This window comes from Bos indicus x Bos taurus, chromosome 15 (genome assembly GCF_003369695.1).
Source record: "Bos indicus x Bos taurus breed Angus x Brahman F1 hybrid chromosome 15, Bos_hybrid_MaternalHap_v2.0, whole genome shotgun sequence".
NCBI lineage: Eukaryota > Metazoa > Chordata > Mammalia > Artiodactyla > Bovidae > Bos > Bos indicus x Bos taurus.
The window spans coordinates 59,952,195-59,970,190 of record NC_040090.1 but is presented as its reverse complement, the minus strand read 5'-3'; the positions used below and the strand labels follow the sequence as shown (position 1 = coordinate 59,970,190).

At 42.2% G+C, this 17,996-nt stretch overlaps 1 protein-coding gene across 10 annotated transcripts in view; it reads right to left on the bottom strand.

Annotated features, from left to right (window-relative positions):
* Positions 1 to 496: 496 nt before the first annotated feature.
* Positions 497 to 17,996, bottom strand: part of USP28 (ubiquitin specific peptidase 28) — a 63,773-nt gene continuing 46,273 nt past the window's right edge. For 3 of the 10 annotated variants that reach the window (XM_027563689.1, XM_027563690.1, XM_027563699.1), the window contains 14 exons: positions 16,462 to 16,641; positions 13,930 to 14,150; positions 13,042 to 13,112; positions 11,961 to 12,189; positions 9,781 to 9,975; positions 9,052 to 9,191; positions 8,709 to 8,894; positions 7,645 to 7,740; positions 6,774 to 6,952; positions 6,599 to 6,677; positions 5,109 to 5,188; positions 4,452 to 4,575; positions 2,833 to 3,028; positions 505 to 1,724 (listed from right to left, as the gene is read on the bottom strand). In XM_027563689.1, the coding sequence (XP_027419490.1) occupies positions 1,549 to 1,724; positions 2,833 to 3,028; positions 4,452 to 4,575; positions 5,109 to 5,188; positions 6,599 to 6,677; positions 6,774 to 6,952; positions 7,645 to 7,740; positions 8,709 to 8,894; positions 9,052 to 9,191; positions 9,781 to 9,975; positions 11,961 to 12,189; positions 13,042 to 13,112; positions 13,930 to 14,150; positions 16,462 to 16,641 (2,152 nt within the window). In that variant the 3' untranslated portion in view covers positions 505 to 1,548. Of the gene's footprint in view, positions 1,725 to 2,832; positions 3,029 to 4,451; positions 4,576 to 5,108; positions 5,189 to 6,598; positions 6,678 to 6,773; positions 6,953 to 7,644; positions 7,741 to 8,708; positions 8,895 to 9,051; positions 9,192 to 9,780; positions 9,976 to 11,960; positions 12,190 to 13,041; positions 13,113 to 13,929; positions 14,151 to 16,461; positions 16,642 to 17,996 lie in introns of all 10 variants that reach the window. The other 7 variants (XM_027563691.1, XM_027563692.1, XM_027563693.1 and 4 more) reach the window with 7 other exon arrangements.

Genomic DNA, 17,996 nt, shown 5'->3' with positions numbered 1-17,996 from the left:
AAATGTCCGTTTCTGAGCCCAGAGGGCCCGAACAGGGAGAACAATGCCCCCAGACAGCTGAGATGCATAGGAAAGGAATGAGTTCAGTGAGCCCAGATGCTTGCACCTTCCCATAGAGAAGAGCGCTGAACTCCTTGTGATAGCTGGTTTTCCTTAATTATCAGTAATCTTTGATGTTCAGACTATCTACCTCTCTTTGGTACAAACTTCTATATAACCTGACTCCTTTCCCCGTCGCCTCCTTGGAGCAGTTTCTCGGGGCTACTTGAGAGGCTGCCTCCCAGGCTTGAAGTTCTAAAAACTCCCACCGAATAAAACCTCTCTCTGCTTTCAGGTTGTGACTATTTTTAGTTGACACTTTTCATTCCCATCAAGCTTCTTAACCCTTTAATCTGCTCTTTTCTCTGTAAGAAGAAAAACTGAAACATGAGAAATGCTTACTGAGTCCATCCATTTCCAAAATAGAACATATATAAACAAAGGCCATACTGCATACCAAAGGTAAAACAAATACTTTTATTGCACATTTATAAAATCTGCATAGTTGTAACAAGTCTTTGACCCTCCCACAATTCCCCTGGTAATCTTTAAAATTTGGTTAAAACACAATACCCAATCTGGAGCCTTCTAAAAATGGTCAACGGGATATTTCTCTCTCTACATATACATATATATATTTTTTTTTTACAAACCCACATCCCCTACTTTTTAAAAGGAAAAAAGGGGGTGGGGTGTCAAAATGTTCTTCTGGACCAGCAGCAGCCTTAGCCATGTGTTTTAGCCATTTTCAGATGCTAGAAAAATTTACCTTTAAATAGTTAACAACTCTGAAAATGTGATCTTTAGTCAAGTTTCACAATGCTGCTCTTCCATCTGATGTCCTTAATGCTTTCTCCTTTCTTTCACTCGGGACTGAGTATGAGGTTTTCTGGTTTATTTAAAAATATAAAATAAAATAGAAGGAAGAAAGGAGAGGCAGCCTTCTTTTGACTTTTCAGCCTCTTACTGCCACATGACCTTATGTTCTACCCACATGTGAAAGGGTGGTGGCTCATCAACAACCTATTTTTTTCATCTCCTGTCAAGAGCCGGGCAACAACCCATTTTTTCATCTCCTCCCTTGCAGCTAATTTTTTTTAATGTCATCTGTATCTGATAAAATAACGAGTAGCTGTTCATACAGTTCAGGTCCTGATGAATCACCCTTTTAGTCTGCTGTCAAAAATACTGATGCCTGAAGGATACTCTGAGGCTCAGAAAAACCCAGGCTGTCTTGCAGGGACAAGAGACATTTCAGGGCTTCTGCCACAAATCAATGCCTTAATATACTGGTTCCTGCCTTTTTTCGTGAAATTGCTTCTATGATTCTGTACCTAAAAAGTGCAGTTTTATTTTCAACCCTTCTTTACACACACAGCATAGTTAGGATCTCGATCTGAGTCTCACTTTCCCACCTAATCCCTTTCCCAGGGTAAACACTGTGACAACAGACTTCTGTGCAACAGACGGTCAACCAAAGACCAGGCTGGGTCTTGAACACGTGGGGGCTTATTTCACTGTCACAGCTGACACTCCTTGAATTGACTCCATGACAGCTGCAAATCGGCTACAAAGGTCATAGGGAGAATTGGGCCGAATAGTTGGAGGCTCCTTTAAGACAATGATTTCTGCAGAAGGATCTAGAAGTCTGGGTAGAAACTCCCCTAAGCACAGCTGCAGATTTTCTGTGGAGGGAAAATAGATGGTTAGTATACAGCTAAATAAATCTCTTGAGTTAAAACTAGTAAGTCTGCAACAACCTCCAAGTTCAAAGCATTATTCTGGCCAGCTAATGACAAATGACGATTCCTTCAGGCCAAATCAAGAGCAAAGACCTATTTGCCGATTATAGCAGAGTTTTAGGTCATTGTTTTAAGGCATCTGACATGCGGCAGGATAACACTATATATTCACTTCATTATGGACATGTCTTCTAATCAATCATCCTTTAAAATTTGACAAAGTACCATAAATACAATGTGCTGTGAACATACTACTGCCATAAAGATAACGCTGGTCTTATCCTTCAATTAAAATATACCAGTGTGTACATGGCATTAAGTAAAGCTATAACGTCACACACAGTTTAAACAAAAACTGAAAACATTAAAATGAAATTCTTAGCTACTAATTATTATAGATTTTTTCAATAAATATCATAAACTTGAACACTTTGACAAATCACCAGAATATCTTTACATCAGTGAGCAACAAAGAGGCTTCATATTAGGATACATAACAACTTTCTAAGTCAACTAAACTCGCCTAAAAATATCTAGTTTTAGGCTCTCTCTCCAAAATGCTTTGGACAGGCACAAACATCCCATTTACTAATTTATTAACCTTGAAGGCATCACAGTTAATAAAATGTTTATGTCTTGCAACTTCAAGTCACAGGAAAATTTAATTATGGCACTGACAGGTAATCAAGCTGCATAAACAGATTTTTTTTTTATATTTAAACTACAAAGTTCAAGTTCAGATTTTGGCAGATGGAAAAGTAACAGCAGTCTAACATTGCTGGAGCACAGTGATATTTTTTTCCAAATAGAGCTGTGTGGCTAGCTGTGGAGGTGATTCAGCAACCAAAGAGGAGGTAAGGGGAGGCTAAGGACAGGGGTTCAGGGTCCTGTTCCTTGTTTCAATACAACAGATGTAATTTTCATGCATTTATATGCTCGGGGATTCCAATCCCTTAAAAAGGTTTGACAACCAGTGCTACAGAGTCCAACTGTCATTTCTAGAACTCTCAGGGGTCTTAGAAATTATTAGCAATGGCAACAAACAACACACCTGCGATATCCTGCCCAAGGTAAGAGCACCAGTGGTTTCTCATGACCTCAATGGCATCCAGGTCATCCTTGGAGATGTCATTATTAATGATAAGGTGAATACAGGGAATGATCAGCTCATTCATCACATTAATACCCTCTGTTACAGAGTGCTCATCATTTGTTTCAAAGAGAGAAGCTGCTTTGGCATTCAGCTCCTATGGATAAAAAACAGTGGGGAAAAAAGTCTCAAAAAGAAGACAAATATTTAAACAAGTAGTTCCCAAACTTCACTGTACATTGGAATTGCCCGGGATCCTTAAAAACCACAGATACCCTAACACACTCAGGCTGCTTTGATTGGTATTTGGCTGACCTAGGCACTGGGATTTTTTTCTTTAAATGCCCCCAAGGTGATCCGAATGCAGCAAAGCCTCTTATCAAGTGGCCTAAACTTATAAGTCAAGGTCATATTTAACACCTGCTTCTATCAAAAGACCTATTTGATGGTTCTCACTCTTCACCAAAAATCAAAAATCACCTGCAGAAGACAAGGTGGTGCCCAGGCCCCTCACCAGGAGACTGGTTTAACCGTCTGGAGGAGGCCTGGGCACCAACATGTGAAAGCCCCTTAGGTGATTCTGACACACACCGGGAACTGAGAGCCAGAGACGGAAAGAAGCCAAATCCTTATTACTGCCTTCCTGTGGCAGCTGAGCAGGACGTTCAAAACGTAATCTCTATTTGGTGATTTAAAAAATAAAAGCACTTGCGGTCCATCAAATCTACAAGGCTCCCTTTTCAGCTTCAAAGTGCCCTGCCATATCTACAACTGACACAGGAATCCAAGTATAATAAGAAAATGAAGCTTCTGAGATACATACATGTCACAACTTAATCTCTTCCATTTGGCATTAACGAGAGGTAGTGGCAGAAATGCGGGCCTGACTGCTCCTTGGTGGAGGGTGATCCTGCTGGGTGGCAGGGAGGCCCAATGCAAGCTTAGCCTGAGGTTAAGCCGCCTCTGCAGTTTTCTGAAGACAAGCACCTGGAGGGACCCCTGGGGAGGCAGACAGACTATGGGTGCGCCTTCCCACACAGCAGCCAAGTGCAAAACGACCGGGCTAGATCTCCTGTGGTTTATGACAAGAATGTTAACAGAATGGCAGGATCAATCCTTATGGTTCAAACCTTTTAAAAACTGGAGTCTCTTTAGACATCACTAAAGCTTCTCATCTACTAGCTTATTAGTTAGGGAACATAGAAAACACATGTTTATTATATGCTTACTGTGTGCCAGGCACAGAGAAAGGCTGACTAAGAAGAGGGTCTATGCTCAAGGAACTCACAACCTAGCAGAGAGGCGTGTGATATATAAGCTGTGATGCGGCACACATGAAGAGCACCAAAAAGGGGAGATGAGGTTCTCACCTAACTTCTATCAGGGGCGGAAGAAGAATGATGTTCACTGAAGTAACTTAATCTGTTTCAATGTAGAACTACTCTTGAGGGTTTAGAACAATCTAAAACCTGCAGGAGGTTTTTTTTGTTTTATGTTATATTTCTTCCTGGCTTCTAGGAACAGAGGTAAATAAATACAATAAAACACAAAAATTGTCAGGCTTTATACAGAGTACACACCAGAAGGCATTTTCTTCGGTATAAAGCGATCACCGACTCCTTTACGCCCCGCTGGGGCCCCTTCATCAGCAGAGTGGCATTACTTTGGTAGGCATACACCAGGTAGGAAAGCGCTTCTTGGTACCTGAGAAAGTTATCGATGAAAAACAGCTCAGTGCTCCTTTCCCAAACCCAGGGCTTAGTCCCCATCGCTCTCTAATACAAGAATGGAACCGGCTACAGGGATGGAAAAGTCTTAAGCATGGAGGCAGCATGGTGCAGGTGGAAAAGAGGGCCAAAGACCACAGCCAGCCTCAGCTCCTCTGCAAACTGGCCGAGAAGCTCAAGGCAAATCATGGCACTTCCCTGGACTTCTGTTTCTCCCAACTCTACAACAAGGAAGTGGACGAGAGGCTCACTACGGTCCACACTGACTCTAAAATTCATTTTCTGAGTTCATTTTCATTTATCACGAAGAAAATTGGCCATTATATCTCTCAACCAAGAAATCTATCATTATATAAAAGATGAAGATACATGTTTGATGTTCAGTGCAAACGTGAAGCAGAACACTGAAAAAGGTAGAGACACGGTGGGGGTGTGGAAGGGGCTGTGGTCCTTAGAGTTCCTGGTGGGCATCCACAACCAGTACGCTCGGCAACATGAGTCGCCACTTACTTTCCTTTCTGATAGAGTTCCAGGCCTGTCAGCAGATACACAGACACCTTTCGAAACAAACTGTAATCTTCATGCCACTTCTGAAAAGGAATGACAGCCATTCATGATTATGACCAAAACTACTTCTACCCTTTCCCCACAGCAAGTTTCAAACTCAGTACTAATACTTACGGAGCTCATATGGCCCAGCACAAAAACAGGAGACACAAAAGCTTTCAGGTAATAAAGTACTGGACATTTATGATAAAAGTCTACCGCTGACCTTAATTTTCCATGTCCTGTTCCTGCCACCGAGCAACAGAAATATTCACTTCACATGAGCTTTAGAATTTCGGATCTTAACTTCCAACACCCACGCCAAAGTCATTCAGCTCTGGTCTGAATGAATGGCCTCCCGAGTTCTGAGGAAGCCATTCAGATGAGGGAAGACAGAAGGTCAAGGCCGCTCCAATCTCAGGAACAACACTAACCTTGCCTGGGGGGGTGGGGGGTGGGGGCCAGGGGCGATGAGTAGGGCACACCGAGGTGGCACACAACAGTGTTGTACCTACATGATGTGTTTTGTTTTTGGAAATCTGTAGTCAAGCATGTATTTTAATGCATAAAAATTTAGTTTTGAATACAGAAATATTAGAAAACTGTATTATTTAAAGCAAACCAAAACCATGAAGTCACGAATTATATTGCCTAGGACAAGGCTGCTGCTGCTACTAAGTCGCTTCAGTCATGTCCGACCCTGTACGACCCCATAGACAGCAGCCCACCAGGCTCCCCCGTCCCTGGGATTCTCCAGGCAAGAACACTGGAGCGGGTTGCCATTTCCTTCTCCAATGCATGAGAGTGAAAAGTGAGTGAAGTCGCTCAGTCGTGTCTGACTCTTAGCGACCCCATGGGCTGCAGCCTACCAGGCTCCTCCGTCCATGGGATTTTCCAGGCAAGAGTACTGGAGTGGGGTGCTAGTGCCTTCTCTAAAGTGAGTATTTAAGGGAAATGAAGTGCTGATCAGCTGAAGAGAAGAATGGCATAAAGAAACTGGCCATTCAAAGGGTTAAGAAAAGATCATTCATTCTGACTCAGCTTTTTTTGAAAGGTGGTGGGAGTCTTGGCGATAATATAAAATTGTTTGCTTTATAGCTTATAAAGTTTATTAATATTACTACAAGTTGTACAAATTGGATTATAAATATATTGGTGCATATGTATAATTTACTATATGAGGAGGAACATATTGGAGAAGGAAATGGCAACCCACTCCAGTATTCTTGCCTGGAGAATCCCACGGACAGAGGAGTTTGGCAGGCTACAGTCCGTACGGTCACAAAGAGTTGGACACCACTGAAGTGACTTAGCACGCACGAGAAGAACACATAAATGACAGCCCCAAATGTTTCAACAGCTTGGCCTCCTTACCTTTTTATTTGTTTTTTAATTGTTAGGGTTGCCTTAGAAATTTATATGTTTGCTTTGTAGACGTAAAGAGAAGACCTCACCTTGTACTCTTCCATATTCATGTCATCTGGACCAATCTCCTTCAGTTTTGCTTGAGCCACCTTCATAATACTGATCGATCTGTGGACAAAGTTAAGAAAGCAATGACCATTTCCCCTCCAGAGGACTAAGTCAACATAGAAGGAAGGGTGGTTCACCGAAGTACTCCCTTCTCACCTTTCATCATAGCTAAGGTTTTTATCGGCAAATTGTTCCAGAAGGGTCCGCTCTACTACCCTTTTAGGCGCTTCATTTTGGAAGAAGTAGATGAGCACGTGCTGAAGACGAGGATCACTGTGAGAGGTGGGGGTCTCCTTGGCGAGCTGATAGAGCCTGGAGTACTCTTCATGGAATGCCTATTGAAGACAGAACTGGTAGTCAGAAAAGGGGGCATGGTGGGCTTGTACACACAGAAACCGCTGCCTAAGGGGGTTTTCATCACTCTAAGAAGACTTCTAAGAAGTTCTTATTGAGGAATGACAGAGGCAAGTGGAGCCTATAATCTCTTTGCCTTTCAAAAAAGAACAAAACTCCTCTAGCACCAGAGACATCCTGTACTCACAAGAAAATCATTTTCCTCATACAGTGCTCAGAAAAACAAAAGTTTTAATTGTTTCAGGCGTTTATCTTTGAGTACCAAGGACCTGAAATTTAAAAATCCAAATGTATTTATTTTCTTAAATTTTATTCAAACACCTTAAAAAGCATGGCCTACTTTCTTATATTACAGCCTCCAAATTACAAAGGCAAGGTCTCACTCACGGCTTTATTAATAGGCACCTCCTAAGAACCAGGAGGTTACTCCAGGCCAGGTGTGACCTGAGCACCGAGGCTGTGTTACTGCCACGAGGGGAGGAGCCATCAGTGCCGTGGAATGGCTGGGCTGTTGGCCGGGCAGCAAAGGGAGTTTTACGTTTTACTTCAATGAAAGACATTTTTTTAGCATCTGATATAATCACTGCCCCATGATTATGATCCCTGTGGTATAAGGATTAGAATTTAATCCTAATTAAATGAGAATTTAAAAGACAAGACAAAACAGAGATACCTTAATAAGCCCTGCTTCAGACCCATCTCGGTCAAAGGTCTGACGGGCTTTAGCTATGGCCAGGATGACCCCTTGCATGGCAGGGCTCAGCATCACCTACCACAAGAGGACACAAAACACAGAGAGAAAGCAGAGAAGAAGGGTTCAGAAGAAGACTGTGAAAGAAAGGTGAACAGACCGCCGCAGGGAAGTGGGGCGGCGTGCTCCCCGGCCAGCGGCCACTGCAGGGGCAGGCTCGCACACCCCGCTCCACACTAGCGGCCCCTGGCCCTCTGCACGACCACAGACCTTGCCCATGACCAGCTATTCCTACAGACGCTCTCTAATTTAGCAGATGAATAAAGAGGTATGTCTAAAAATACCTACGATGTGGCACTGCTACACAATCAAGGTAAGTTACAGCTCTCAGAGGGGAAAGGTCTGAGGTGAGAATTCCACCTGAGTTCCGAGGTTTGGGTGTCCATCCTAAATACATCGGTCTTTCAGAGCTTTTATCTGGGTGAACAGCACATTTGAAACAGTCTGAAACTAGCAGGTGCACAAATAGGACTTTATAATGTGAAAACCTTGCAATGATTAAAAAAAAAACCATCCCACAGAAACCTGAGGACAGGATTCAGGACTGTTAGTGTGTGGTGACAGCTGCAAAGGAGGCAGACAGCGAACAGCCCGGAAATCTGCAGCTCCTCCCCGGAGCTTCCGAGTTAAAACCAGGTCAACTCACATTCGACCTGCTCACTAGACAACTGAAATTTTCATATTTGGAGGAAATGCAATGGGCTAATATTACCAAAGACTCCTAATTTAAAAGGCAATTTTGTGTTCAGGATATGACGCATGGAACTAAATTCTACCTTTCTGAGCCACCTGGACTCCACAGTGGCCTTGTAAGGACAGGTCTGAGTAGAGACCTGCTGGCAGCAGTGTGACTAAGGCCCTCTCGCCCACCACCTGTGTCTAGGAGAAAACACTGTTGCCAAACACCTTACACAGCTATGCTTAGTCACTTGAGAAGGAAATACAAGACTGACAACAGACAGCTAGACCCTGACTCATCTCTGTACCTCCTCATCATATCCATCTGCATCAGATCTAACCAGAATCCTTCCCACACTGGGAATCTCGACTTCAGAGACCTCAGCATTAGGCTGGGCAGCAGACTCTGCGTCACGAGCCTGTGGGGGCTGCTCTGACTGCTCTGCAAGGTTTGTTTCCGGGGGCATGGGCTTCTTGGGTTCAGCTTCCTTAAGCTGTGGCAGCAGAATGGAGAGAAAGAGTAAGAAAAAAACAGAAATAAAGAGGGATTGGTTAAATGCAGCAGACACAGAGTAACAGAAAAGTGAGAAAACTGTGGCAATTATTGCCGAAAGCCCACCCCTCCAGATTCTGGGCTTCCCGGCCTCTCACCTCACTCAGTGCAGCTTCTACGCCACTGTTCTCATAGGCATGTGCTGTGTTTGCAATCGCCTGGGCAGTCTGCTCCTTCACGATCACAGCGTGCTCAGAGGACAGGCACCGAGCCCCGTGGGAAGAGGCTACTGAAGATTCTGAGAAAGAACAGCAGGTACGAATCAGCATCTGGTAATAAAACCACTAGAACACTCTACAAGGCACGCAGGACTGGATACAAAGTTTAATGTGCACACCTTCTAACTCACCTTTTGAAAAAATTATGTAAATTTCCCCTAGAAACAAGTAGCTAAAAGAAACAGCTACTTCAGCAAGGAGTCACTGATGACTCTGTAAAGTTTAATGTGCTCCCAATATTATCATATTTCTTCATGGCAAAAAGGCTTCCTATAAATAACTATCCGTTAGGAAGATCACTTTACAGAATAGTTTTCATAAAATCTACCTATTAATCTCACCATAGTTTCTCCTGCAACCTGGGAAACGAGCAAGCACTAAACAGAGTGAAAGTCCAGGTAGCTAGCTGCTAATCCTTCTGCTATTACTTCTGCTCAGCAGAACTGACTGTCTAGAGCCACAAGCTAGGCTGTCAGGCTGTGCAACACCAACTCTGATCACACTGTGCAGAGCGTGGCATGGCTCACTCAAAGGATGCGCACGGGGCTGGCTACGGGAGTGCAGCGTGAACTCTCCCAAGTCACTGGCATAAACAGCCTGCTCAGATACCTTGAGATGGAGAGAAGTCCTGTGATGCTGAGCTGGTGGAAGATGCCATCTGAGGAATTTTACAAGACTGCTCTTCTTCCCATTCCTCCACTTCCTGCTCAAACCTCCAGTTATCTTCCTGAATGTAATGCTTAAGTTCAACAGACAGGGCTTCTACTTCTCCTGACATCTGATCTAATTCATTTGGGGCCGCCTCTGAGGAAGAACAAAGACACAGTTAAAACAGAGTCCCACCAAGCAAAACGTCTCAAGGAAACCAAAGCTCCTTTCCAGAAAAAAAGAAAGTAAGACACTTTGTCTTTTTTCTTACTTTTAATGAAAAATACGCACATAACCCATCCATTGTCCGAAGTGCTGACAGTATCAGGCCAATAGTCATGGTACCCTAGTAACAGTGGCTGGCATATTGGAAGGGAGGGACACTGAATATTTGTTAAATGAATCAATCAATGGTAACAAGTGAGGATTTGGAATAGAGGCCAATCACAGACAAAGCAGCAAGAACAAACATTTCTTGGGAATTCAGAAAATCATTAGATTCAATGGAAATTTCAAGATAAACAGTTTTATCAGTGTAAACAGTGCCCCTATTACTGTTAAGAATATCCATCTCCAGGACTTCCCTGGTGGTGCAGTGGTTGGGACTCTGAGCTTCCACTGTAGGGGACATGGGTTTGATCCGTGGTGAGGGAAATAAGATCTCACATGCAATACAGTGTGGTCAAAAAATAATAATAATAAACTGAATTAAATAACAAAGTATATCCATCTCAAGATGGTTGAAAATGAAAACCAAGACATTTATACTGCCTTAAAGTTCACATAATCAAGTGCTACCACAAAGCAAAGGGATACAAAGGTTAGATCAATAGGTCAATAATACCTGGGGTTCACTAAAGGCTATGATGAAAAATGACAAGGCTATCAATGACATATTCAATCTCATTTCCAACCCTACAACCGAAACAAATCATAAAAACCTACAGAAGAGTAGCACATCCACATACTGGTTGCTGTTAACTAGTCTTTCAGTAAATGACAGCTCCCACTTTTTGTCTATTTCTATAGATGAGCCGTACCCGTTATAACAAGGCCCCTATATACCACCCACAGCCAGCACAATCATTTGTACAGAAACTCCCACGAGCAGCTGTTCCTGCCCTCACACTGCAAACACGCAATTAGGACGATCAGTTACTGTGAAGTGAGCGTTCTCTCCATCCCCTACCCACCAAGCCCAAGAGAAAGATCACTTGCTGCCCAGACAAAATGCCTTGTATGCTTCCTTACTTATGCAGCACAGTGAAGTTTGAATATTAAAAGAAGACGCCTTGTATGATCTCAGATGTGAAAGAAGAAAGAAAGAGTAATATACATGGAAAACAGCACAGAATCTGGAACCAGAATATTTACTGGCTGTATGACAAGTACAGAACCTCAGCTGGAAAATGTGGGGGATAAGAATTTCTGCTCTGCCTCCTCCGTGTTAAGAGTTAATAAGTTATTAGAGAAATAAAGCTTGAAAGCATGCAGTAAGGAGGAAAGTACCAGCATAAATGATAATTATGATTACTGTTAGTAGCAGTATTAGGAGAAGTCTGAAAGCGCTGAGGCAAATCCACTTGTAAAATCTAGCTATTCTCCAAAAGGTGCAAAAAATACACACACAAGAATGTCACTAAAAAAGGGAAAAACTAGAGGCAGCTTAAAAGTCTATCAACAGGAAGCTGGTTTAATAAATTATATATATATATATCTTCCATGCAATGGAAATTATTTTATAGCTGTTAATAGGAATAACTTGGTTCTATTTATAAAAATAGAGATTACTAAGAAAAACAGTGAAAAAGATGCCAAACAGAATGGAAAAATATCTCATTTGGTGGGAAAAAATGGGGTGTACATGAGATATCAATAAATAAAACCTAGCATCTGCACAGAACATTTCTACAAGACTACCTTAGGAGCCTAAGAACGGATATTTGTTGGGCTCAAGGAAGTAGGAAAGCAAACTTATTTTTCCTTTTTCTTCTCTTTTATACGATTTGTATTTCTTAAACACATCATTACTTTCTAATAAATCCGAGTTTTTTTTTTTTTTTTTTAAACTACAAGACTGTTCCCTTCCCTGAGAAGTACAAAATCTCCCCTAGCCTGGCCTCTGCTTATAGTATTTTTACCTGCATTGAAGTGGGGCAGCTTGTCGTTAATATACATCAGGCAGTAAGCACTAACATTTCTCTGGCCCCCATAGGAATCTCTTTCAAGTTCTTCCCAGGAAGACTCAGTAACAGAGATGTCGTTGTACTTGAGCCAGACTTGTCGCGGCTGATTATAGACGTAGGCCCAGTAGTGCCCCGCGTTTGCCTGTCCTTCGTGAACGAGGACCGCGTGCAAGCGATAAGGCACCTGCAAGTCAGAAAGCGTTCCCCGTGTTAGGTTAAAGCAAAGTCATCCGACAGGGGTTTACATGACGAAAATTCCAAAGTGTACCCAACCATAAGACCTAAGAAAACTGCCCATTTACACGTGTGTTTGATGTAGGGTTCACATCAACAAAACATCTTGTTGATTCAAGATGAACTAAAAAAAACACAGTAAATTTTTTTAAAGAATAGAAAAGAGAAAATGGTCAACACCCAAGATTCACGTGGTGCATAACTACGGTTTCCCGTGACCCTAGAAACAGGGTTCTCCTCCCACAGTCCCTCGTTTACACAGAAGCCCGTGGAGGGCAGTCCCCTAACTGCAGCCTCTTTCCCGTCTATGCCCAGAATGTTATTCTAAATAAAAACATATGTGGAAAGTAAGAATTTCTAGCATGCCTACCTATCTTTTGGAATTAAGAGAGACATAAAGGTTAAAAATCATACTGCTAAATGAAGGATCATGAAGGATCATGGTACTTTACAAAGGATGGGGAACCAGTCCCTGGTCAGGTTTCCTCCACTGTACCGCTTAATTACCATTTTATGAGAAATTTTATTAATATTTAACAACAAATCTTTCCAATACATGGAAAAAATACCATGTGGCAAACTCAAGACAACTACATTTTACATCCTGTTGGTGGTAGAAGGAAAATACACTGCTTTTTTTTAGCCTAAAATATAGAATAATACATATTTCTTTCCAAAATTAACTTTTATATCTTAGGGAAGTTTCCATTCAGTTTCAAAGAAAACCATCAACTTCTCTGTCTGTATCCCATTAGCACCATTAGAACATGCCTTGACTACTTCCCATCAATTTTCATTCTACCTGACGGAGGAGAGGATCACAGTACATCTGCTCAATAGTCTGGGTAGTGCTTGCAATACTGTTCTTTAAGTCTGTTAAAAAAGAAAACTCAGTTATAATGATTTCATCCCACGTCACACATGCAGCTTTAGCTCTGCAAAGACTACAGCTTCTCTGTACCTGAGGTTTTCACCCTTTCAGCTTCTATGAACCATAAGGAAGCATGCAGTTTTAAAGCAGCTAGTCCTTTAGGTTACAAAGGCTTATAGTTTAATATAACTACATTAAGATTTCTAAAAAAAAACTAGAGAGGAATCTAGATTTGTATCATTTACTTATTTATTGCTCCTAGATAAAAGGAGAAAGAAGGGGAGGACGAGAAACAAGACAAGACCAAAGGATTTTAGGAACAAAATACTGAATAATGTGATTTTACACTGCATGCATTAATCAAATATTCTTTGCCTCCTTAACTGTCAATAAAGCATACTGTATGTAGAAAACATTTTTAAAGTAGAAATTCAGGAAACTGCAATTCTAAGTTTGGGTCAACTGAAGTCAGAGTTCAGATAAACTATGGGAAAAGAAATCCAGCAGACGCAGAAAATTCTCTAAGGTGAGTGGCGTTGTGTGTCCAAGATACCCAGGCATTCCCAGAAAATTTGAGGAAGGAATCTAGGGAAGAACTTTTCATGGTTATATTACTAACGCAAAGTGTCTGACACTCATTGTAATTACACATTACAAAGTGTAATCTCACAGGGAACAAAAAGTACCAAAGAGGTCAAATTCCTCAATTCAACAGAATCCATGGCCATGACAGGATGTGTCTCCAGATGCCTAATTTCCATGTATTCACACAAACAGAAAAGGCAAAGAGCAACCCTCTGACAAGCAGAAAGAGCCAACCTTGTATATCCTGTTCAATCTCGTTCCTCCACCTCTGCAGGCAGGTCTTAACAAAGTTTATCTCCTCATCTGTGACTGTTCGAGGAGCTGGGTGTGCGGGCATTTCCACGGAAGAACGGGGAGGTTTAAGTGGCTGCTCTGCCATCCTAGACTTGCGTCCAGAATCTTCAGAGGAAGAAAAGGTTCCTTCAGCTTCCTGAGACGTGCTCTCTTCACTTGTACTGAAGGAAGATTAAAAAAAAAAAATGCTCAGATGATAATTTCCGAACTACGCGTGTGTGCTCAGTCGCTAAATCATGTCCGACTCTTTGGGACCTCATGGACTATAGCTCTGGAGGAGGGCATGGCAACCCACTCCAGTATTCCTGCCTGGAGCATCCCATGGACAGAGGAGCCTGGTGGGCTACAGTCTGTATGGTCACGAAGAATTGGTCAGATATAACTGAGGCAACTTAGCATACATGCATGGACTGTAGCCTGCCTGGCTCCTCTGTTCATGGGGTTTCCCAGGCAAGAATACAGGAGCAGGTTGCCATTTTCTCCTCCATTTCCAAAATATGTCTTTGCCTAAATTAATGCACTCTGTAAAGCAAGCTGCTCTGTGGGAAAGCACAGCTACAATTTAGTGAGTGTTTACTCTATAAAGTTACTGAGCCAAACCTTTCCTTTACAGGCATCAGTAGCAGCAGCAGCAGCTGATGAGGCAGGTACTATCACCATTCCTATTTTACCAACTTTCAAACCTAAGATTCAGAGAAATAAAGCAGTGTTCCCAAGTTCACCCAGCTAGTAAAGGACAGGGAGGGATTACACTCACATCCGCCTGAATTTACAAGTCTATGGTACCTGCTCTGTAACCACTTGTAACAATGAACCTTCTTCTCAAGAAGAAAGGATGAGAAGGAACATGGAAAAGAGGAGACGGGGAGTGGAGTAGTTAAGGGATCAACTATTGTGTTTCCAAGATGTAACTGACCAAAGTGAGATGGACAGGTGGATCCAGGAACAAAATACACAGAAGAAAAATAGCATCAGCTGTATACCCAGCACGCAGGAACGCAAACTAGGTGGCGCTCTGGGAAGGCACAGGGTGCAGAACTTACAGGCAGACAACTCCAGCTCCACCGCATCTCAGCTAAACACCCAAGGAGACGGTAGCAGCCTCGGGTAAGGAATCTAACACCTCAGCTGAAAGAGGTGGATGTCAACCACTTTACATCATTGTTATAAACTGAGAATAATGTATGTAAAGTAACTGTTAATTTATCTACTAATTAACTACCGCCAAAAAAACTGTACACAGACAAATCAGCAGGAATACAAACCAATCTAACGGTTCTTAGGTTTCTGTTTCACACCAAAACTGAAGAACATAAACTTCCCAGCTCTGACTTAAACTCTCACTCCCCTTCCTCCCTGCCTCTCTCCCATATACAAAATAACAGAGCAAACCTCTTTTCCCTGAGGACCTATAAATATGGGAAAACAAAGCCAATGTAAGCAAAAGAGGAAATGTCTCAATCTCAAAAAAGATTACACACATACACACACAGATAACTTTAAAATCTAATATCAGTCAGTATCGTTTCATATTATTAAACAGATAAAACCACTTTTTAAAAATTAAAATCATTTATATTTTACAAAGGACATGAAAACAGTCTACAAAAATCCAAACACACACCTAAGTAGAGTACAAAAGTAAAGGAACCCTCCCTCCACCCCGTGCCTAGCGCCATCTCCTAGAGATAACTGCTATTACCATTTGGTATGTTCTATCCAAACAGGCGCTCTGCACACACGTGAATGAATGAATAGTAACACGTGTGTGTGTGGGAGGGGCGGCAAAGGAATGATTGGGTTTCTTTTAAAAACATAAAAAAGTCTAAACTCTTCTATAGGCTCTAGTGTTTTTGCTAGCCAGGGCACACAGATCACATTTGATCCGAGCTGGCCCCACTGGCTCCTCCAGACCACAAAGGCTGCTGCACAGCTGAGCCAGAAGAGAACCAAGGCTCGCGTGCCATGGCCTCTCTGTCTCTTCGCTGGATAAGCCGCTGGAGGTTGTCCTCTTCAATTTCTAGCCAGTTCTTTCTCTTATTCTAATTTTCTACTTGTAAGTAAGTTTCCCTTTGCTTGTGTTTACTTAGATGTGCCGACTCCTTCACAGCAGACGAGTGAATGCCATGTTTTAGAAAATCAGTGGCTGACTTTTCCTCTGGGCAAGGCCTTTCATGGCAGTTAGCTTATAGCAAACTCCGAGCCAGGTGGGCCTGGCAGAGAATGAACACTGTTCCAGACAGTTCAAGATGTCTCTGTAATAATCCCAACTATCCCTTGGGTGAGACGAATACATGAGTGGGAATAATTACGAACAACTCACTCAAGTGGCAAAACCCTTCCCTGAGAGACAAAGAGCTCGTGGCCCGTGAGCTCTCACAGGGCGAGTGTTTGTCGGGTGGAGACGTGGCACACAGCTCAGAGTAAGCCAAAATCACCAATATATACTATTTTAAAACTTGTTTCTGTTACCTTTCCTTGGATGTCAGATCAGAAGTCAGGCAGTGTGCTGAAGAAATTGGTTCTGTCATGCACGCATCACTTTGAGATGCAGAGCTCTCTGAGGCAGGTTTTGTACTAGCAAATTCAATCACGTATTTCAACATGTCCGGAAGCGGGAACCGGGCTGGGCCCGAGCCATACTTCACATACCTACGAGGCAGAGAAAATGGTACTCTAGTGCCAAAGCATCTTGTTCTTTCAGGCTCGCTACATTATTATATGGAGAGTCAACGGAAAGGCTTATCCCTAAAGGCTATACAATAGTTAATATATTAATCTATAAAGCAAAAGTTTTCTAACTACGAAAGTGAAAACTGACAACAATCTGAATCTTTACACTTGACAGAAAGCATTTCAGGTGGGCTCCTATTCAAAGTCACACCAATGGTGCTTTCTCTTAATTCAAATCACATTTAGGCTCTACTCATCAAAGTAAACTCTATTTTTTAAAGGAAGAGAGATATATTATCATTACTCAAATCTGAAAATAATGCTGTTGAACTATCAGGTTGGTGCAAAAGTAATTGCAGTTTTGAGTTGCTGAAATTTGCCATTTGATGTTGGAATATATTCTTAAATAAACGTGGTTATGTTATACATTGTAATGTGCATTTCTTGCTTTATGTTTTTTTGCTAATGGCTTATTACTTGTTGTTTATTTTATATGTGTTTTAAACTATGGAAATGATGTTAGTCAGAAAGCAAATTCAAGCGATTTTCTTATTCGAGTTCAAAATGGGTCATAGAGCAGCTGAGACAACTCACAACATCAACAATGCCTTTGGCCCAGGAATTTCTAACGAATGTACAATGCAGTGGTGGTTCTAGAAGTCTGGCAAAGGAGACCAGAGCCTGAAAGATGAAGGACATAGTGGCCGGTCACCAGAAGTTGACAATGACCAATTGAGAGGATCACTGAAGCTGATCCTCTTACAACTACAGGGTAAGTTGCCCAAGAACTCAGTGTTGACCATTCGATGATTGTTTGGCATTTGAAACAAATTAAAAAGGTAAAAAAGCTCAGAAAGTGGGTACCCTCATGAGCTGACTGAAAATCAAAAAACTTGTTACTCTCAAGTGTCATCTTCTCTTATTCTACACAACAAACCATTTCCTACGGTTTGTGATGTGCAACAAAAAGTGGATTATACATGACAACCAGCGACAACCAGCTCAGTGGCTGGACAGAGAAGCAGCTCCAAAGCACTTTCCAAAGCCAAACTTGCACCAAAAAAGGTCATGGTCACTGGTGGTCTGCTGCCAGTCTGATCCACTATAGCTTTCTGAATCCCAGTGAAACCATTACATCTGAGAAGTATGTTCAGCAAATGGGTAAGATGAACTGAAAAGTGCAACGCCTGCAGCCAGCACTGGTCAACAGAATGGGCCCAATTCTTCTCCATGACAACGCCCAACCAAACGTCACACAAACAACGCTTCAAAGGCTGAACAAACTGGGCTACAAAGTTTTGCCTCATCTGCCATATTCACCTGACCTCTCGCCA